Genomic DNA, 24,150 nt, shown 5'->3' on the forward strand with positions numbered 1-24,150 from the left:
TCTGCCAGGTCCTCATATTCGTCTCTTTCCCATGTGTTTGATCTGGGTGGCATATACAAATTGGCTACAATTACTTTACCTTCAGATGTGTCGATCTCTACTGCAATCAGTTCTACTTGTGATGGTATATCTAGGTTTATTTCCTTGACTTTTAGATTTTTCTTAGTTAATATTATAATTCCTCCTCCTTTTTTTAAGTTTCTGTCTCTTCTCCATATATTGTATTCCTCTAAGTTTAGTATGTCATTGGATATCCTTGGTGTTAATTTTGTCTCAGTTAGGCATATTATTTGTGGTTCATTTTCTCTGACATAATCATTCATCTCTAGTAATTTAGATACCATTCCATCCACATTTGAGTACATCAATTTTATCATCTTGTTTATATACTTGTCATGACATGGTTCTACTAACTTCCTCCTTTTTCTTCCATCCTGTTTCTGTACCACTTTCGTACCTGCAACCCTATTACTTTGTAAAAAAATTTCTTCTTCTCCTCTTCTGATCTTCCCTCATTTTTTGTTTTTGCTTCCTCCCTTTTCTCTTTCAGTAATTCCAGTTCCTCTTGTGTTAGGCATCTTTTTATCCATACATTTTTGAACTTCTCTTTTTCCATAAGATTCTTTGCATTTTTTAGTATCTCTTCCACTGTGTTTACACTCTGGAAAGTCACCTTTAGAGGTCTTGTCTTGCTTTTCTCATATTTCCCTAACCTTTTGTGTTCCTCTATGTCTTTACTACAGATTTCCTCTGATACTTCTTTCAGTAAGCTCATTACATTTGCCATCTCCTTTTTGTCTGTAGTGATCATGTTTTTAACTTCTTCCTCTTCTATACCAGTGATTACTATTGATTTATTTATTTCTACTGAATCTCTGACTAACTTTGGATTGTTTTGGATTATTCTTTTCACTTCCTTTTTAATGTTTTTTTCCTCCACCCTTGTTTCTAAGTCTTTCTTTACTTTCACCATTTCAGCATACGTGGTTTCTACATCATTTTTGTAGCTTTGCACAGCTTCATTCACCTGTGTTATCTTCTCCTCAATATCACTGCTCTGGTCCATAAGATTGCTTGCTTGTCTAATTGTCTCTGTGTCATTTTTTAACTCTTCCATAACACTCTCGTGATTAACTACTGTACTTCCCATTTCACTCACTTTCTTCCTAAGGGTATTCAATTCCACTGTTAGTTCACTGATGGTTGTGTCTTTCTTATTGGCCTCCCTTCCCAGTTTTTCTATCTCTTCCTTTTGCAAGTGCATTTGCTTCTTTATTTCATCCATTTCATTTTTGAAAGCCATTTCTAGTTTGTGTACACGTTCAACCAGTCTATTGTGAGTCTCCACTTCAACCAGTTCTTGGTAGAAATCATCATTTTGCTTTTTACTTTTATCCCTTTTCTTTTCCAAATTTGTTTTACTGAAGTATGTATCCATTTTGTAATACTAAATGAGGAGTATGCACTTACACTTTCCGCGTGTTGCCGTAGTATAAACAAACCCAGCTGACTCAACGCATCGTGGTTCTTTGTTGTTTGATCAGTCTTGTTTAAACTTACTATTTCTTTTCCTTTCAATAATGAAAAATCATTTAGTCTAACCTGGTACAGAGCTTGACTCATTCAAAGATACTTATTTAGGTAATGCCTCTGGCTGTGTTGAGCTGGTATGGAGAGCCTGTAAAAGACGTCTTCCTCCGACGATGCCGTGTGTGTCTGTGTGTGTGTGTGTGTAAGTATGTTAGTGTGTGTGTGTGTGTGTGTGTGTGTAAGTGTGTGTGTGTGTGTGTGTGTGTGTGTGTGTGTGTGTGTGTGTGTGTGTGTGTGTGTGTGTGTGTGTGAGTCAGCTTCTCCCTGAGAGTATGAGGCAACGCTATTTTTGACACACACCACACTCGTTCATGGAAACTCGCAGCATATTTGATGTATATTTCATACAATTCCATACGCATTTACACTATCAGAATCACAATAATTCCAGCCTAAAACACCGGTAATTCTCCCCTCCCGACTTCACGTTTGCCCCTTCACAACACTCTGTTTCATGCCGTACGTAACGCTTGCTGGCTCCATAATTTCACCAAGCCATCCACAGTATCTTTCACACAATATATATTTAGGCCTTGGCTTCATTTATATACGTATTTCCACTCACGCCATACGGCCTATGGGGAGGCTGAGTGGCGAAACCCCGCTACACTGACCATGCGTCTGGTTCCAAGGCCCAACGATTGCTAACGGCCAGAATTGCTCTTCAATACATATATGTATGTTCCATCGACAACATCACGTCAGTATATGTTCACATACAATGAATTATCTCACTGAGTCAATAGGGCCTTTGCCTCGGGCGAGAGGGGGAGAATTATGGACGATTTAAAGGGAACCACGAGCTGTCAAACCCCACCGCCTGACTGCTTGACAATGACTGAGGTTGGAGAGAGCGGGCTGAGGTAGATAAAGCGACGCAGCGTTGCCAATGACTTACCTCAAGGGAGGACTGGCAGCGCTATCACGCACCAAAAAATCACGCGAATTGGCCGAAAACTTTTTTTCTGACGAATATTTTTGTGCTTAGAAACGCGATTCGAGCGACTGTGCTTTTTCAGCGTGCACACCACCTCACACGAATCGTGTGACCGTGCCGGAGAGGGTTAATATGTTTTTCAGGTGACAAACTATCTTGGACCAGCACTCCCAAATCTTTCTCTTCTCTCGTTTTTGTGATTAATTCATTACCCAACGAATAATTCAGTGACGGCCTCCTGGTACTTTTACCCATTTCCAATATTTTACATTTCTTTACGTTAAATTTCATTTCCCACATCCGGCTCCAATCATGTATCCTATCCAGATCCTCCTGCAGCATTTTACAATCCTCCTCAACCTCTACCTTCCTCGAGCTCTTTACATCATCAGCAAACAGATTTGCATAACTGTTCACTCCATCTACCATATCATTTACGTAAATCAGGAACATTACTGGAGCCAACACCGAGCCTTGAGGGACTCCACTTGTTACTTCCCTCCATCCAGACATCCTATCCTTTATTACTGTCCTCACTTGTCGGTCTCTCAAAAAGTCTCTCATCCATTCTAGGAGTTTCCCCTTCAGTCCTCCTATATACTCTAGTTTCCACATTAGTCTCTAATGAGGTACCTTGTCGAAGGCCTTCTCTAAGTCTAAGTACACACAATCCACCCAACCATCTCTCTCCTGTACCACGTCAATCTCTCTTGAGTAAAAGCTCAACAAGTTGGAAACACATGACCTTCCACTTCTGAATCCAAACTGACATTCAGCCAAAATATTAATCTCTTCTAGATATTTTATCCATCTGTCTTTCAGGATTCTCTCACACAATTTTGCAACCATGCTGGTTAGAGACACTGGTCTATATTTCACGGGTTCTTCCCTGTTTCCTCCCTTATAAATTGGTACCACATTTGCCCTCCTCCATTCTTGTGGCACTTTCCCCTCTTCCAGAGCACACACAATTAAACTGTGAATTTTATCTGCCAGTTGTTCTCTGCATTCCTTCAGTACCCAATTAGAAATTCCATCAGGTCCTGGGGCTTTCCTTACATCTTGAGTTTCAAGTAATTTAAACACTTCCTGTACCTCCACTTTTATATCTTTTATCACCTGTACATTTCTAATCACTCCCTCCCCTTCCACAAACTCCTGTTCATTAGTGAAAACCAACTGGAAACATTTGTTCATTATTTCAGCTTGCATTGCTGCATCTTTGTAGACCTCTCCTTTTACTTTCAGTTTGGTGATTCCTTCCTTTTGTTTCAGTTTGCCATTAACAAATCTATAAAACAGTTTGGGTTCATCCTTGCATTTGTCTATTATATCTTCTTCAAAATTCCCTTGTTCTTCTCTACGTATTCTTGTGTATTTATTTCTAGTTCTTTTATATTCTTCCTTTGTTCTGTTGTTACCTCTCTTTCTCCAGTTGTTCCATGCCGTATCTCTCTTTTTTTGCTATCTTACACCTTCTACTAAACCACTCCTTTTTCCTGTTTTCTTTCCCCCTTACTCTTGGCACAAATTTTTCCACTCCCAAATTACAGAGGTCTAGAAATATAACCCACTTCCTTTGTATCTCTCTTGTTTCTCTGAATTTTCTCCAATCTGCATTTTTGAAAATTTTTCTCAATCCTGTAAAGTTTGCTTTCTCAAAGTTGTATCTTCCTTGCCTATAAAGCTCGTCTCTTAGCTTGACATTCCCTATTATCATCTGGAACTCAATGACCACATGATCACTTTTTCCTATAGGACAGAAATATTTCAATTATTCTATTACATCGGGTTCCTTGGTAAACAGTAAGTCTAACCTTGCTGGTGTGTCCTCACCTCAGAACCGTGCCTCTTCCTTGACCCGTTGCGTCATCACATTATTCATTATTATATTTAATAATATAGAGCCCCATGAATCTTCGCTGCCTCCTGAGTCCCATTCCTCCCAGTTCACCTCTTTACAGTTAAAGTCACCCACCAAAATTATCTTGCTGCTTTTCTCAATTATTTTTTGTAAATAAGTAGCCATATCTGACAACATCTCCTGGTATTCATCATAATTCCATGCTCTTGTCTTAGGGGGAACATACACTACCGCCATAGTTCTCTTGCTATTCTCTCCAGTTTCTAATTTCGTATATATCACTTCAACCCTGCCTTCTCCCATTTCCACAGTATCTACATTTATGTTGTTCTTCACTGCCATCATCACTCCTCCTCCTGTTTTTACTTTTCTGTCTCTTCTCCACAGTTTGTATATACTGTACCATCTCCCAAATGAAGATCAATATCTTCTCTTAACTTGATCTCTACAAAGCACATGACATCAGGTTCATGTTCCCTCAAGAAATCATTAATTTCAAGCCTTGCCGATATTAAACCATCAACATTAGTATATACCACCTTCAAATTATTTTTGATGTTTTTTATACCCTCTTCTCTCCTCTCCATCGGTACCACTTCCTCAATTTCTGATCTTTCATAGCCATCCCCCTTAGTTTCTTTCACTTCTATTTCCTCACATACCACTTCCTTACTTTCATATCCATCACTCTTCAAAAAAAAGTTTTGCATTCTTTCTCTGTTCTCTTATCATTTTTTTCCTTTACTTGTTCCTTCAATGATTTTAAAATTTCTCTTCTTCATTCAAATCTTTTCTAATTATAATATTTTCCATCCCTGCCTCTTTGCTTAGTTTCCAGGTCACTTTAAGTATATCATTTACTACACTTTCTGATGACAACTTGACTCTCATTGGTCTTGTTTCCCCTTTCTTATAAGGCTCTATCCTCCTTACTTCCTCAGTTTCTTTTTCCCACTTGCCTCCTTCGGGATCAATCTTGCCTAATATTTTCCTCACCAGGTTCGTGTCTCTCTCGAGTCTCACGGATCTAACCTATTCTTCCTCCTCCCTGTTTCCAAATATTACCACACATCTGTTCCTTTCTACAGTTTCTCTCACTATTTTCTCTTTTTTCTTCAGTATTTTCACTACATTTTCATCCATTTTTTTCTTGTTCATTTCCCTTTCTTCCTGAATGATTTCCCTTAAGCTGACCACTTCTTTCTGCTCTTCTTCTACATTTTTTTTTTTTTTTTTTTTTTTTTTTATGTGTCCGACTCTGGGCATAGGCTTCACAGCCTGCTACCAAGGCCCAGCAGTCCTCCTACATACCATACACCTCTACATGTCACCACTTCGGCGCTAACCCCCACCGTCCATATTGAATACATGCTAGGGCTGTCTCATTCAGGACTGGTGTGTTGGTATTAGCGGGGGTATTTTTACGACATGTCGGCGGGTCTTCTGGTAGATCAGTAAAGCCTGATTTTAATGAAATTCAAATCCTTAAACTGTTCCCTGCCCCAGCCGGGATTCGAACCTGGGTCCGTTGGGACTGCAGGCCACCTCTCTACCAATTGAGCCACCGCCTCCCCCACTTTGCCTTATGCTCTTCTAATACACTACTAACTTTCTCCGTTTTATTACTACTCTCCTCTATTTTTGTCCTCAATTTGATATTTTCATGTTTCAAATTCCTGATCTCCTCGTTCGCCGTCTCATTGGACTGGATCAGACTCTGCATAGTAATCTCGGTATTTTCAGACATGTCCTTTAACCCTTTAACCGCGGGTGTCATCCCAGAATGACATTGCAAAAACTGGACCTAACCGCGGGTGTCATTCTCGAATGTTTGTGAATATTTTGAATACCACGCGTTTTTTCCGTGCGCCAATTGTTTCAAGGGAGAGTAGCTATTAAGTTCTTTCACTCCAGCCGACCCCCACCTCCCTCCTCCCACCCCCCGGGCCCCCACCTCCCACCCCCCGGGCCCCCCACCCCACCCCTGACCAAATATGCATCAGTATCTGTCCAGCTGTGTGAGTGACAACACTGCTGATGTGGCAGTGAAGTGCAGGCAATTACAGTGCCTTTTACCTGCCTCAGTGAACACAGAGTGGGTGTTTATCGTATGTGCAGTGTTCATATATGTTTATAGTATTATTATCAGAATGAGGTTGGCATTTGGTAATGGTGTGTGAGCGAAAAATAGTGATTACAACACCGCTGATGTGGCAGTGAAGTGCGGGCAATTACAGTGCCTTTTACCTGCCTCAGTGAACACAGAGTGGGTGTTTATCGTATGTGCAGTGTTCATATATGTTTACAGTATTATTATCAGAATGAGGTTGGCATTTGGTAATGGTGTGTGAGCGAAAAATAGTGATTACAACACCGCTGATGTGGCAGTGAAGTGCAGGCAATTACAGTGCCTTTTACCTGCCTCAGTGAACACCGAGTGAGTGTTTATTGTATGTGCAGTGTTCATATATGTTTATAGTATTATTATCAGAATGAGGTTGGCGTTTGGTAATGATGTGTGAGCGAAAAATAGTGATTACAACACCGCTGATGTGGCAGTGAAGTGCGGGCAATTACAGTGCCTTTTACCTGCCTCAGTGAACACAGAGTGGGTGTTTATCGTATGTGCAGTGTTCATATATGTCTATAGTATTATTATCAGAATGAGGTTGGCATTTGGTAATGGTGTGTGAGCGAAAAATAGTGATTTTAGATCTCTTACTTCTAATGGCACTGCCGATCCAGTGATAGTCAACGAAATCATGAAACCTACATCATTGCAAAGCCGAAGGTTAGTACTTTCTAATGGTACCTTATTTTTTGCTCTAGATTTATTCTGTGCAGAGTTATAAAGGTTTAAAGTTTGTTTACATTTTGGCTGGAACCCCCGCGGGAGAGGCCAGTCGGGGCAAAACAATGCCCGCGGTTAAAGGGTTAACACTAAATTCTCCACTTTCTTTTCAAGTTCAGTAATCCTCATAATCAATGTTTTAACCAAATCCATGACATTAGTATTACTGTCAAATCCTGGAAATTCAAGTCCCTCAATGTTTTCATTATCGGCCATGTTTGAGATTGGTTACAGTACCAAGAACAGCTGTTACCGAAAATACTACAAACATTCATGTATACTCTCTGCCAATAAATCTTTACATTTTAGTAATCTATATTAACTTACAGTATTTTAAACTTAAAACAGGACAATAGGAGACAGGACAAACATAATTCCTGAAAACTACTTAAGGTTTGCAGCAGCGGCTGGATGCAGTCGAGATACGTCTGTTCGCTCTGGCTGACGCGTGTGTGTGTGTTTGTGTGTGTGTGTGTGTGTGTGTGTGTGTGTGTGTGTGTGTGTGTGTGTGTGTGTGTGTGTGTGTTTTCAAAGTTCAATATGACAATTACATTTTCTGTCTTTTCACACATCTAATATTTCTTTTTTCCTAACATTTTCCAGCAACCACGCAGAAATTAGCTGGTATTTATATTTGGTACAGCTTCCAGTTCACAAAAAACATCCGCCGTACTATGGCCAACTTCAATACAGTACAGTATAAGGATTCTTTACGAGGGAGCATGGTATCACTGATCCGATTTGAGATAAATGATGTGCACCTTGCTCATCTGAATCTTGCAGAGGAGGATACAACTGAAGTGGGGAAGTTCATTCAAAGTGCTGATCAATGGTGGTACAGCACTGATGTGACTGTTGTTTCTAATGTTGGATTTAGGAGTGCTGTAAAGACAGCCTCATTTAGGCACACTATGGATACAAGTATATAACTTTCACATGCATACATCATCTAATCCTGTGTTGCTCCATGAGAAATGTGGAAGCCCGGGGCCAGGCAAGGCGGTCATGACATTTAACATGAGAGTGACCAGCCTCACTCATCCCTGAGTGGCATTATTGAGCAATAAACCCCAACAACCCCTTGAATACAAACCTGCACAGGCTTAATTCTACTGGAGCACCTTAATTACCCACTAAACCACCAGGTGCCAAAATTTGGTTATATGGTTACCACCCAGTATTGTAAATGATTTCCTGATGTACAGAAAACTATTTGGTTTGTCACTCAGTGCTGAGTCACCCGCAGACAGAAGGAAGAGGAAAGAATAAAAGAAAGAAAGACAGAAGAGGAAGGAAGGAAAGAAGGAAGGAAGGAAGAAAGGAAAGGACAATTACCTGAGAGCAGCACTACACTGAGTGAGTGGATAAAAGTATGGCTACAGGCACCCCTAAAGCTTGTGGTTCAAGGGAGTCTAAAAGGTTTATTGAGGAAACTTAAAAGTTAGGGTTGGCCTGCACATCATACATACATTTAATAAAAAAATAATGAAATAAATTTTCGAAATAGTGAATGCGGTTCAAGGAAATAAAAAACTGAAATAGCAATGAAAATAGGGATTAGATCCACAAATACTTGGGACAGGGCAAAACTCAGTATCAAATATGAAAGTGAGGCTGAAATCAAAATGCAAAGGCAAAGGATTCAGGCAATATGATACTGGGGATGAACACAGCATAAGCTTAGTCATAATTTTTTACTTCATTAATCATTTAAGGAAACTATAAGGGTAGTTTCCTTCCAATTTCACTGAATAACGGTGATATCAACTTGCCTGTGTATATCCCTCCATGACACTCTAGAGTTGGACAGCAATGTATGGTCAGACTGCAATTACCTCAGGTGCCAAGCAACATGCAGAAGTAAACAAAAACTTTACCATAAATGATACAATCAACCTTTCTTAGCAAGAGCTGTCTGGCTATTGAATGGATCATGGCAGGAGTGATGGTGGAAGGAAAAGGTACGGTTGAAGAATCCTATCCACATCCCACCATGCCAGCATTCATCACTTTCCTCTTCTTGGTATCCCACAATTGCCTCTTCTTCAACTGTGGCAGTTTTCATCTAACGAAAAGCAAAAACAAGAGAGAGATACAGTATAAGCAACAATTATATTTCCTAAGTACTGTATTGCACATAATGGCATACATTATGATGTACAGGATGACCTCTTATTCCTATGGATAAATTAAGTTTTAAGAATACACCAGTACTTGCTGCGTAAGATAGCTAATAATCTACGACTTTATTATGGGTACTTACTGTTATAAAACCACCAAAGAAAGTATATCAGCACTTGGTTGGTGTGCCATGTCACTAAAACATCCCACAGTAACAGCTTTATCTTTAATGTAAACCTATATTCAGTGATCTCAGATCAAGGAATTTACAAAAATGGATAGATAGTATACAGATTAAGACACATCAGATAAATTCACAAGAAGGAACAAGAAGCACCCCATCAGTGATGTGAAAGTAGTTTACTCTGAAAAAATTTCTTCCTAACATTCAAACACATCAGGAACTATCCGGTGTGAATATCTGACCGCTAATTATGCCAGAAGTAATGAAGGAGGGAGGTTTGTGTTGAAATATAGGATAACACTGATAGCCAATTCCATATTGCCCCCTTTCAAAGCTTAGAGGGCCTGAGGCTAGGCTACTGTAGTCTAGTGCAATTAAGGATAGACAACCAACCTACTTCCCTTGATGGCACTGCATGACTCAAAAACTTCCAGTCAACTAATGGGATCAGAAGCATGCCAGGCTGTCACTCAGACTGGGGCATTCTAACCATTAGACGACAAAATGCTTCTCATTTAATATAGTAATCCCTTGGTTTTCAAGCATAACTGGTACTAAGCCTAGTGTGCGATAGCAAAACAGTACAATAATGAAACCACAGAGCCTATGGGATTTATCCTAACTGGTACATGGCACCTCACTTGCAAATCTAAATTTTCCCTTTACAACAATTTATACCTACTAAATACATACACACTGTAATGGTAAGTACAGTATCAGAAACAAACATACACATGGTGAGGTTAACAGAAAATGATAAAAGGGGCATAAAAGTAAGAAACATGTGCCATTGAGACCCCCAAGATGGACTTAAGGGAAAGGGTTCTGAGGTTAGGGGGTGGTGAGATAGTGGTCCTCACCACCTGGGATTAGCTCGAGCAACGCTTCATCATCGAATCCCTCAAAGCCATTAAAATCCACAAATACTGCACCATCACTGTTGGCAAAAGCCAGCTCAGGTGCACGATAATGAATTTTTGAAATAAATGCATGATAACGACAGGCGTGCAGATTTTCAAATTGCACTGATGACCACTACAACCAAGTGCATGATAACCTAAGGATCACTCTGTGTGTGTGTGTGTGTGTGTGTGTTCTTACCTAATTGTAACTTACGGGAATGAGTCAAGCTCGTACTGTCCCGCCCATGAAGTCATTTTTTATCATTCATCTCCTTATCTTTATGAATACAGGTACTGTCTGTAGTTCTGGCACACACTATTTCATATGGTGGTGCATTCCACTGATCAGCTGCCCTGTTTGGGAAAATGAATTTCCTTATGTCTTTATCGCCCCTCTTGTTACGTAGTTTTTTGCAGTGTCCTCTTGCTGATGCTTCTCCATAGGTTATATATTCATTAGTCACCTCGCGTAAAGTGCGTGAATATGGGCGACACAGCCAGTCGGACTTTATAAATTCGCTCTTTGGCTGCATAGGATCCCCTGTTAAAATGGCTTTATGAGTGACACATCCTGAATTTTCGTATATTGAGAGAGAGAAGAGAGAGGTATATGTCAGCAGGAGAAGGGAGGTTAAGAAACTGGTGAAGGAGAGTAAAAAGAAAGTGGATGGGGAGTTTGGGAGGAATCTGAGTGTGAAATGGAGGGAGAGTGAGAAATTGTTTTGGAAGGAGGTAAAGAAAGTAAGGCAGTGTGAAAGGGGAAATAGTAGGGGAGTGAAAGATAGGAATAATAGATTGTTGGTGGAGAAGACAGAGAAACTGAGGAGATGGAAGGAGCACTTTGAGGATTTGTTGAATGTGGAGAGTGAGAGCAGTGCGAGTATAAGTGGTTGGGGAATGGCTGGGAGAAGAAGAGATGAGAGGAGGGAGGAAGAGATCAGTAGGGCGGAAGTAGTGGAAGCGATGAAGAATATTAAGTTGGGCAAGGCCCCAGGAATTGATGGAGTGTGTGGTGAAATGCTTAGGTATGGGGGTGAGATTGTTGTGGAGTGGATATGGAAGTTGTGTAGATTGACTTGGGAAGAGGGAAGGGTTCCAGAGGACTGGAAATCAGGTATAATTGTTCCTTTATACAAAGGAAAAGGAGAGAGAGAGAAGCATGTGGTAACCATAGGGGTATTTGCCTACTTAGTGTGACTGGTAAAATATATGGTAGAATACTCATTGATAGGGTTAGGCATATGACAGAGGAGCTAGTTGGAGAAGAACAAGGGGGATTTAGGAAGGGAAAAGGGTGTGTAGATCAGATATTTGTTCTAAGATGTTTAGTGGAGAAGTATCTAGAGAAGGGAAGGAAAGTGTATGCTGCCCTGCCTTCATGGACTTGAAGAAAGCTTATGACAGAATAGATAGGCAAGGTATGTGGAAGGTATTAAGAATACATGGAGTGGAGGGGAAACTGTTGAGTGCTGTGAAGAGTATGTATGAGGGAGCTAGGGTTACGGTGCGAGTGGATGGTGAGCTGAGTGAATTCTTTGATCTCAATGTGGGACTGCAACAGGGTTGTGTGATGTCTCCATGGCTGTTTAATATATACATGGATGGGGTTGCAAAGGAGGTGCAGGGTAGGGCAGTGGATGTGGGGGTGGCTCTAATGAATGAGGGTGAGATTTGGAAGCTTCCGGTGTTGCTGTTTGCTGATGATACAGTACTGTTGAGTGAAGATGAATGGGAGTTGCAAGGTTTGGTGAATGAATTTGGGACAGTGTGTGGGAGGAGGAATCTGAAAGTTAATGTAAACAAAAGTAATGGTGTTTGAGAGGAATGAAGTCACAGAGCGTGCAGTGAGGTTGGATGGTGAGGATATGGAGAATGTGAGTGCACTCAAGTACTTGGGTAGTGTGATGAGTAAGGGTGGAACTTTGGGGGATGAAGTGCGTGAAAGGGTACAGCAGGGAAGGAAGGTCGTTGGTACACTGAAAGCAGTGATGAGAAATAGGGAGGTGAGTATGGAAGTTAAGAAGTCACTGCATGATAGTATTGTGATCCCTACCCTGACGTATGGAAGTGAGGCATGGACCTTGCAAGAGGGGAACAAGTCAAAAGTGAGAGCAGTGGAAATGAGTTACTTGAGAGGAGCATGTGGAGTGACGTGGAGGACAGGTTGACGAATGAAGAAGTGAAGGAACGCTGTGGGGTGGATGTGGATGTGGTTGAGAAGATTAGGAGAAATACACTGAGGTGGTTTGGACATGTGAAGAGAATGGAGAATGAAAGACTGACTAAGAGGGTGTATGTAGGTGAGGTGGAGGGAGGGAGAGGGAGAGGTAGACCGAGGATGAGGTGGAGGGATGGAGTTGAGAGGTATATGAGGGAGGGGGGGGGTGAGTTGGGGGAAGGGTAGTCAAATGGTGGGTGACAGAGCGACTTGGAGGCGTTTTGTCTGCGGCCACCCTTTGCGGGATTAGGGCGTCGGGCTATAGACAGATAGACAGATTCACCAATACCTATCCCTAACTAAAATGCAAACGGAAAACTAACAATAGAAACATGCAAGTGTAATATTGTAAATTTATTATGAAAAATCAAGACCTTACCAGCACTGTACGGAGGGTTGATAGTGCAAATTGTTGTTGTGGTACCCAAGGCTGTGCCACAGAAACTGAAACAAAACACTCAACAGCTGTTCTGCACGGGCCACAACCCATGTCTCACTATCACTCTCATCACTACTGGAGGGGTTTTGGCTCTCTTTTGTATTTTTTTTTTTTTCTTTCTTGAAAGGAACGGTTTGCGGGGTCTCAGCCTTTGGTTCCTTCTTTCTTGCATTAAAAGAAAGAAAGAAAAAAAAAAGAAAATGCATTCTCCATCCTCAGTACATTCATACATGTGAAAAATCCTGGTAATGAATCATTCTGAATCATTACCAATTGAATTTTTGGTGATCATTCTGAATCATTACCGACTAAATTTTTCATTACCAAAATGGCTCCACATTGGGTAATGAAAAATACCTAATGGCAACCCTGGTGACGACTGTGCCAGTGATTAGCGAATGCTCTTGAAGCACAATATTTGTGGCCAGTTTTATGGAATGCACATCTTAGTTTGCACTAGGTTAGGTGCTGCCTGTTGCTGCTCCAGGAAACCCTCAAGGTCCAGGTCAGACACTACAGACATTACGTCATCATCCTGCTGCTGTGGCCACCACTCATTCACAAACCAGCTGCACCCCACCACACATGCTCACCAGCCCCACCCTTACCCATCGCACGCTACAAATTATGCTCACGAGATGCGAGAGAATGCTGTATTTGCCTCAATTTTTCATGCCCGTCACACACTGCAAGTAGCAAACGCACTTTCTAAATAATTAATTATCGTCAGACTCCCATCGCACATTAGGTGAATCACACTTTGTGAAGGCAAATTTTAGGCGAGATGACAGTATGTCTATTTTCTCTTTCCCTGAGACACATTTATATAGCATAATCATGTCTCCTATTCTCCTTCTCTCCTGTAGTGTTGGTAGATTTAATTTTTCTAGTCTTTCTTCATAGCTTACCCATCTAGTAGCTGCCCTTTGTATTTTTTCAATCTTATCTATGTGTGTTTTGAGATGAGGATTCCAGACTACTGATGCATACTCCAGGGTTGGTCTGATGAATGATGATATTATCTTTCTCAGCACGTCTTAATTTTTATATGTGAATGTTATTCTCACATTTGCAAGCAGTGTATACATGCTACGTACTTTCTCACTGATGTGGTCAGGCAGAGATAGTCTGTTACTGATAATCATTCCTAGGTCCTTCTCCCTTTCTGACATGTGTAGGATTGAACTTCCTAACTTAAAATCCCAATCTGCTCTTTTTGCACTTTTACCCAACTTGATTACATGACACTTGTCCACATTGAATTCCATTTGCCATTTATTGCTCCATTCATGAAATTTATTTAATACTTCATGTGGCTCTCTGCAAGAATCTATGTTAGTATTTTCCCTTGAATTTTTGCATCATCAGCAAATGTCTTTAGATAACTTCCATTTCCAATGTTACTATGTCATTTATATATACTAAAAACATGACTGGTCAAAGCACTGAGCCCTGTGGAACTCTGCTAGTCACTTCCCTCCATGATGAATAATTTCCCTTTAGTACTGTTCTCATTTCCCTTTTTCTGAGAAAATCCTGCATCCAGCAGTACAGGCTGCCTTGGATACCTCCTTGATGGTACAGTTTCCATAAAAGTCTTTGGTGCAGTAATCTGTCAAATACTTCCGTGAAATCTAAATAGATACTGTCCACCCATCCTTCTCATTTCTGTAACTCTGTCATAGTAGCTTAATAGATTAGTAACACATGATTTTCCCTCTGTAAAACCATACTGCCTTTCTGTTATCATACTGTGTTCATCTAGATGGTTTACCCAAACTTTTCTTCTCAGCTTTTCTAGTATCTTACTTACAACACTGGTCAGTGATACTGGCTGATAGTTTGGTGGATTCTGTCTATTCCCTTTCTTGAATAGGAGAACAATGTTTGATTTCTTCCAAATATCAGGTAGTTTACCCTGACCTAAGGATTCCTTGAATATTAAATATAATGCTCTGCTTAACTCTTCTGCACATTCATATAGCACCCAACCTGAAATTTCATCAGGACCACATGCTCTTCCTTTGTCTAATTTACTTAATCTTCCTGTACTTCTTTTTCTGATATTTGTATATCTGGCAACATGTGTGGGCATGCATGTTCCATACTGTGTCTTCTTTGCTGAATTCCTTTACTAATATTTCATTTTCTTCCTTCTGCCCATGTAACTGCTTCTTAATTTCACCTATTTCACTTTGTAAAGTTTTCTCCAGTATCCACTTTCTCTACTAATTTATTATGTTTCCATTTCTACCAGTTATGGGAAGAAATCATCATTCTGTTTTTTACCTTTACCCCTTTTCTTAACCCCTTCCATATTCACTTTACTAAAGATGGTGCTCATCTTGTGGTATTTCACTTAGAAAGATCACTTCTACTTACAAGTTTGCATCTCCCTGCTACCCGCCTGGTGACACATGGCACCCAGCCGACGTGTTGTATCAGTGGATTCTTGCACTAACTGGATGTATTCTATTTATTGGACAACACTTTTGCTTATACTTGCTCTACTATATTAGAACATCTTTTAGTTTACCCTAGTACAGAGCTTGACTCATATAAAGATATTATTTAGCAGTAGTGGCCAGCATGGAGCGAGGTGACACACATGCTGCCTCTGGTGCTGCCTCGGTGTGTGTGTGTGTGTGTGTGTGTGTGTGTGTGTGTGTGTGTGTGTGTGTGTGTGTGTGTGTATTTACCTATTTGTAGTATAGAGGAATTGAGATAAGCTCGTGCTGTCCTGTCTCCACATCTACATTTATCCAATCTGGTCTTAAAAACATGAATGTTTTTTTCCTGCACCACCTCTTCACCTAAGTCATTCCAAATACCTTTGCTTCTATTTGAGAAACTGAATCTTTTAAGATCATTAATACATCTATTTCTCCACAACTTGAAGTCATGAACTCTTGTTCTTCCAACATCCAACAAAGAAAGATCCTCTCTTTCCACCCTTTCCAGTTCTCTTACATTTCTACACATTGTGATCAAGTCAGTTCTTTCCCTACTTTTGCACAGTGTTGGTAACTTCAGTTTTTCCAATCTCTCCACGTAGGTCAGTTCCCTTAAGCATGGTATCATCCTTGTTGCCATCCGTTGAACCCTCTCCAGTTTATCAATATGCTTCTTCGAATGAGGTGACCATACCACAGCTACATACTCTAGTCTTGGTCTTGTCATGGTCACTATCAATTCCCTCAGCATTTCCTCGTCCATATAACTAAAAGCCACTCTCATGTTGGTCAGTAATGCATAAGTGCCTCCGATTATTGTTTATATGCTTTTTGGATTACAAATCATCCTGAATAACTCTCAAGTCCTTCTCACCCTTCTTTGACTAATTATCTATTGCCCATTTTACATGTCCAACGCAGTCTTTTTTCACTCATTCCCAATTCTAATACAGGACACTTCTTAGCAGTGAAATCCATTTTCCAAGTCTGACTCCAGCCGTGGAGTTTGTCCATGTCCTCTTGCAGATTTTTACAACTATCAATACATTTAATATGTTTCATGATTTTAGCATCATCTGCAAACATACTCATGTAACTTCAATCCTGCTGGCTAATCATTTATATGTATCAGAAACATTACTGGGGCTAAGACAGAGCCCTAGGGTACTCCACTAGTCACATTTTTCGATCATAAACCCTTGTCTCTTATAACTATTCTCACCTACCTTCCTATCAGATAATCTCTCATCCACTTTAATAGTTTCCCATGCACCCCTCCAAAGGTCTTCAACTTCCACAGCTGTCTCTTATAGGGCACCCTGTCAAATGCTTTCTTGAGATCAAAACTGACACTATCTGCCCATCCTTCTCTCTCTTGTATGACATCTGTTTCCTTACTATAGTAACTTAATAGGTTAGTAACACAAGATCTTCCTTCTCTAAAACCAAATTGCCTTAGTGTTATCATTTAATTTTCTTCTAAATATCTTATCCATCTTTTTCTAATAATTTTCTCACAGATTTTACAAACAACACTAGTAAGTGATACAGGTCTATAATTGAGTGGATATTCCCTATCTCCTCCCCTGAAGACTGGCACAATATTTGCTCTTTTCCAGTCTATGGGTAACTGTCCATTTTCCAGAGAGCTCTTAATGATGACATAAACAGGCCACACTAATTGATCAGCACATTCTTTCAGGATCCATCCAGCCACACCATCCGATCCCATTGCTTTACTCACATCCAAGTCCCTCACCAGCTGTGGCACCTCATTCATGTCAAGTGCAATTTCCGCAACTCTCGTCATCCTGGGTCCCATTTCAGTTTACCTAAATTCTTCCAACACACAGACTGATTGCAGCTTGTTGTTCATTATTTTGCACAATTCTTCTTCTCTTTCATAAGTTTCACCTCCACCCCACAATTGTATCATACTGTCCATAACTTTCATTTTACCACTTACAAACCTATAAAATAGTTTAGGCTCTTTTTTTACATTTACTTACAATATCTTTTTTGTATTTCCTTACTTCCTCTCTCTGCACCCTTACATATTCACTTCTTACCTGCTTGCACTCCTCCCAAGCCCTTTCACTATACCTTCTCATTTTATTTCATGCTCTTTTTCTTGTCTCAAGTGCCCATCTACACCAATTGTTAAACCATTCTTTCTTCTTTTCCATTGCTGTGGAGAATTTTGGGGCATATATTTACCAACTCCTGTTGTAAATACTTCTATAAAAAATTCATATTTCTCAACAACATTTGTGACTGCATTCATTTTACTCTAGTCTACATTTTGGAAAAGCTCCTCAGGGAAACAAAGTCTGCCTTCCTATAATTGTATTTATTTTCTCTGTGTTTTTCATCTCTTTTTCCTCCCCTTACTCCCACCACTCCCATCTAAATAACCAGATGATCACTTTTACCAAAGGGGCATCGGTAGGCTATGTTCTTCACATCATTTGGGTCCTTTGCAAATACCAAGTTGAGCCTTGATGGTTCGTTGTCTCCTCTAATTCTTGTATTTTCTTTTATTAATTAAGTTAACATGTTTTCCATCACCAATTCCATTAATTTATTTCCCCATGATTCCACACACACAGTGTGTGTGTGTGTGTGTGTGTGTGTGTGTGTGTGTGTGTAATACATACAGTCCTCCCTCCTATATTGAGACTAATGTAGACTGACAACAAGCCACGATATCTTTTTCCGCATTATACATTCCATGTGTTTCCATAATAAAGGGCTAACCTAAACTAGACATATTCAGAAGTTGCCCTTTTCACCACAAATCCCACCCAAACCCTCTAAAAAACAACCTACTGACATTCCTTCTGGTACACATACACAGCAAGTTATTAAAAATACATAAGAAAGGTCCCTGGACATTAAAAAAAAAAAAAAAAAAGGTCACAAACCTGACTTGCTCTGCTGGCCATAACATTTAGGTAACATTGCTCTGTACCACAGGAGTAGCTACCTCAAACCTGGGCACGAGGCAGGAGACCACCAAAAAACAATGGAGAACGCCCCCAGCAGCCAATGGGGGAAAATGTGGATGTGACATCATTCAACCAATCACAGTGGACCGCTTGCCTGACATCATCAAATGCGACACATGACTTTTTGTGGGCTGTCTGAGCTCCAACCCCTGACAACTAGCCGTGGTATATATTTTTTGGTCACACTAGGTGACGGCGAAATTACAAATCTGTTATGGGATACCGTGTTATAGGAGGAAGGACTGTATGTGTGTGTGTGTGTACATATATATATATATATATATATATATATATATATATATATATATTTTCATCATCGTCAACCGTTTGAGTATCCACTGCAGGACCGGCCTATCCCTACCGAAGTGGGGACAATACAGCCAATGTATCTCTACCAAGTGGCTTAGGCTGTCTAGTAGAGATTGTATGTAGGGTGAGAAGTGCTTGTAAGTGTAATTGTTGTGTTGGAGTGGCTTTGGATGTGTGTGTAGTCTGTGAACCAAGTGTAATCGGCCCGCACAAGCCAACTAGGTGCAATTATACTTTATAGTATGCGACACTGGTTCAACTACAGCACCCCTGACGTCCGCCAAAGCAGTACGTGGCCAGAAGAACGTTCCCAAAATTTATTACCCTGGCGGGGAGTGAACACTCATTCTTCAGTGTACGAAACTGCACACTTTACCACTGTGCCACAGAGGCTCCATATCAATCAATCTATCTATATAAATATATATATATATATATATATATATATATATATATATATATATACACTGCTTGTCAGAAGTATCGAGCGCCCTGCATCCCTCCTATGAAACAAACCTTTCAACATTGAAAAAACATATAAATAATGCATTTTATTTACCTTTAATGCTTGGTAGGGTATCCTTTATGCTTCTTCACGGACCTGAGACATTGTGGAAGTGAAAGGGCGAGGTTCCTGAGGTGCTGGAGTGGTATTTTGTCCCAGGATTCATGAATGGCTGCTTCCAGCTTGGGCACAGAGCTCACGTCCTTCCCTTGGAGATTCTTCTTTACGAGGTACCAGAGGTTTTCTATCGGGTTGAGGTCTGGGCTATTGCCTGGCCAGTCTTTCATGAATGATACCTTGCAGTCACGAAGCCAATTGGTGACCAATTTGGCTTTACGAGCAGGTGCACCGTCCTGCTGAAACACTCGTGCACCTGTGAGCTCGAAGGACTAAGGTAAATGATCACAAAGAAGCTCCAGAAGAATGTCCTGATTCACTCTGCAGTTCTTGGGAAGCAGAACAAGCTTCCCCAAACCTTTCCCAGAGAAACAACGCCATACCATAAGTGAATCAGGGTGTTTAACTGTGCTCTCCACATAACGGGGGTCTAGCGGGTCACTACCTTTGCACTGGTACACACGCGCTTGTTGATTACAGGTAACACTAAACGCTGCCTCATCAGACCACAACACTGACAACCACTGGTCCTCACTCCAGTTAAGGTACTTGTTAGCAAAGACAAGCCTACGAAGTCGCTGGTAACGTGTAAGAAGAGGCTTTCTCACAGGCCTGTGACTTATGTAACCAAGTTCATTAACAGACCTCGGGGAAGTTTTCCTGGGCCTACCAGACCCCGGTTTCTTTGTGGGAATCTCACCACTATTTTCCACTCGAAAACGGGCGCACCACCTACGCACTGTCGATCGAGCCACACCAACCAATTCACTAATTTCCTTCGTGGGGTGGCCTGCCTCCATTAGAGCAATGATCTGTGATATGATTTCATTCAAACGTTCATGGGTAGGGGCCATAACAAAGTGGCGAAAGCCAAAACACTGCGAGACACTAGGTAAAAAATGGCGCAAGAAGAGAGGGAGACGCGACGGAGTTCCTCTCTCACGCAGCCCATAGGCAACTGAGGCGGGAGCCAACCAGCGCGCAGTAAGACCTCAAGCTCCCGTGACGTCATGTTAGTGCCCCAAACATCTAGCTCAATTTTTAGTACCAAAAACGGGTGATTCTTTTTTTGCCAAAAGTATTGCGCGCCCTGCCATACACGCTCGATACTTCTGATGAGCACTGTATATATATATATATATATATATATATATATATATATATATATATATATATATATATATAATATATCATATATATATATATATATATATATATATATATATATATATATATATATATATATATATATACTAATATATATATACATATATATATATATATATATATATATATATATATATATATATATATATATATATATTGCCAGACGCCTCAATCCTGTTTCGGGTGGCCATAAACAAATCGCCTCCACATCGCCCTGTCCCCCACCATTTCACTGCCCTGCTCCCAACTCACACCCCCCTCTCACATATACCTCTCCACCCCATCACTCCATCTCATCCTTGGCCTCCCCCTCCCTCTTCCCCCCTCCACCTCACCCACATACACTCTCTTCGTCAGTCTCTCACCCTCCATCCTCTCCACATGGCCAAACCACCTCAGTGTGTTCCTCACAATGCTTCCTATCACATCCACATCCAAACCACAATGCTCCTTTATATCCTCATTCGTCAGCCTCTCTCCATGTGACTCCACAGGCTCCTCTTAAATAACTCATTTCCACTGCTCTCACTCTTGACTTGTGTCCTTCCAACAACGTCCAGGCTTCACTTCCATACGTTAGAGTTGGTATCACAAGACTGTCATGTAGTAACTTTTTCACTTCCATGCTCAGTTCCCTGTTTCTTATCACTGCTTTCAAAGAACCAGCAACCTTTCTTCCCTGCTGTACCCTTTCAAGCCCTTCACCCTCAAAACCTCCATCCTTACTCATCACACTACCCAAGTACTTAAACGTACTCACATTTTCCAATTCCTCACCATCCAACCTCGCTGTACATTCACTGACTTCACCTCTCTCAAAGACCATCACTTTACTCTTCCCTACATTCACCTTTAGATTCTGTTTCTTACACACTCTCCCAAACTCATCCAACAAGCCTTGCAGCTCCCCTTCGTCTTCACTCAACAACACAGTATCATCCGCAGACAACAGTACAGGGAGTTTCCAAACACTATCCTCTCTCACCAGGGCCACTCCAACATCCACTACCCTACCTTGTTTCTCCTTTATTACCCCATCCATGTACAGATTGAACAACTGTACGGATTGAACAACCATGGAGACATGACACATCCCTGTTTCAGCCCAACCGTCAAAGAGAAAAATTCACTCAGTTCACCATTTACACACACTGCAGCCTTAGCACCATCATACATACTCTTCACAGTATTCAACAACTTCCCATCTACTCCATATATTCTTAATACTTTCCACAATCCTTGTCTATCCACCCCGTCATATGCTTTCTCCAAATCCATAAAAGCCGCATACAACTTTTTTCCCTTCTATAGAAACTTTTCCACTAAAGATCTAAGAATGAATATCTGATCTACACAACCTCTTCCCTTCCTAATGCCTCCCTGTTCTTCTCCAACTAATTCCTCTGTTCCTTCTCTAACTCTGTCAATAAGTATCCTACCATACACTTTTCCTATTATACTAAGAAGACAAATGCCCCTATGATTACCACACACTTCTTTTCCCCCTTTTCCTTTGTACAAGGGAATAATTATACCTGACTTCCAATTCTCTGGGACTCCTTCCTCCCAGGCCAATCTGCACATCTTCCACATCCATTCTACTACTATCTCTCCCCCAAGCTTCAGCATTTCACCACACACTCCATCAATTCCTGGGGCTTTGCCCAATTTAACTTTCTTATTGCTTCCACAACTTCTATCCTACTGATTTCTTCCTGTCTTCTCACCTCCCTCCTTCTCCCAGCCATTCCCCAGCCACTTATACTCGCATTACTTCCATCCTCTATGTTCAAAAATTCCTTAAAGTGTTCTCTCCATCTGCTCACTTTTTCTCCCTTCTCCACTAGTAATCTACCATTTTTATCTTTCACTCCCCTGCTAACCTCACTTCCACCCTGTCTTACTCTCTTCACCTCTTTCTAGGACATTTTCTTACAGTTTATATATATATATATATATATATATATATATATAGATAGATAGATAGATAGATATAGATAGATATAATATATATATATATATATATATATATATACATACAGTACCCTTGTGTCTAACACGGTAATATTGTCATGCATGGGTCCCGTGTTGGACCAAAAACATGTTGGACAAACGACAGAGCTTATGGGGAAAAATGAATTATGTCAGCAACCCTAGGAAAAGTCACCCTATATACCTACCATATACCTATACATATATTAGTACTACTGTAATTATAATAAATGATACTGTACTATGAATGATAACTAACCTTTTAGGATAGTGTTGGTGGGGTTGCTGGGAATGGAAGGTGGTATTCCAGGCTGTAGGTAGTCCTACTGGGTCCCTGGAGGATGGCTGCTGGCGTCACTAGTGGGTAATGGCTGCTGCTCCTCCTCAACCTCCCTCATAAATCCTTCGAAATTCCTCTCCCCTTTCTTCTGACTCTCGATGAATTCTATCTTGGTGGCCTGAGGGAGGTGCCGCTGCTTCTTGAGGTTCTCAGAAGGCTTCCTAGGCATCTTGAGCTGAGTAAAATGCAGTAGCAAGGGCAGAAAATGCAGCGAGAAAAAAACACCATCCAATGCGAATTATGCGAGTGAGTGGCACTGTGGCGGGAGAAATTTAAACAAAACATCATGTGAGAGCAGAAGCGTTTTTCATTGGGCGACATCACAACCACATCGCGATAGTGGGAGGGGGAGGCTACTTGATCGGAAGTTTTGATTGGCTGTCAGCGTCACGGGAACGTCCAGTATGACCATGTTGGACAGAGGTGATCGTGCTAGAGGCGAACTCTGCGGATTTCGCCCACTTCTCGGAGCTATGACCGTGTTATGCTTACGTACCCGTTTTACAGTACTTAAATCGTATTAAATTGTACTAATTTTTTGCTCTCCGTGCTGGACGCGAATCGTGCTGGACAAATGCGTGTTGGACGCGAGGGTACTGTATATATATACAGATAGATAGACAGACAGATAGATATAGATAGATAGATAGATAGATTGATATTGATACAGATATAATATATATATATAGATAGATAGATAGATAGATAGATAGACAGACAGACAGATAGATGGATATATATATAGATATAGATATAGATATACAGTATATATATATATATATGTATATGGATAGATAGATAGATACAGATAGATAGATAGATAGATAGATTGATAGATATAGATAGATAGACTGATAGATATAGATATAGATACAGTATATTTATATATATATCATCATCATCAGCCATTTGAGTATCCACTGCAGGACCGGCCTGTCCCGACTGAAGTCGGGACGATACAGCCAATGTATCTCTACAAAGTGGCTTAGGCTGTCTGGTAGAGATTGTATGTAGGGTGAGAAGTACTTGTAAGTGTAATTGTAGTGTTGGAGTGGCTTTGGATGTGAGTGTAGTCTGTGAACCAAGTGTAATCAGCCCGGCAAGCCGACTGGGTGCAAGCATACTTTATAGTAAGCGACACTTTTTGAACCAC

At 40.7% G+C, this 24,150-nt stretch overlaps 1 protein-coding gene across 1 annotated transcript in view; it reads right to left on the reverse strand.

Annotated features, from left to right (window-relative positions):
- Positions 1–24,150, reverse strand: part of LOC145393722 (uncharacterized) — an 848,279-nt gene that overhangs the window by 259,760 nt on the left and 564,369 nt on the right. The window contains exon 57 of the mRNA XM_080267765.1: positions 9,139–9,307. Coding sequence (XP_080123891.1) covers positions 9,139–9,307 — 169 coding nt within the window. The remainder of the gene's footprint in view (positions 1–9,138; positions 9,308–24,150) is intronic.

This window comes from Coenobita brevimanus, chromosome 25, assembly GCF_032717465.1.
Source record: "Coenobita brevimanus isolate Jiangsu-jjx chromosome 25, ASM3271746v2, whole genome shotgun sequence".
Classification (NCBI taxonomy): Eukaryota; Metazoa; Arthropoda; class Malacostraca; order Decapoda; family Coenobitidae; genus Coenobita; species Coenobita brevimanus.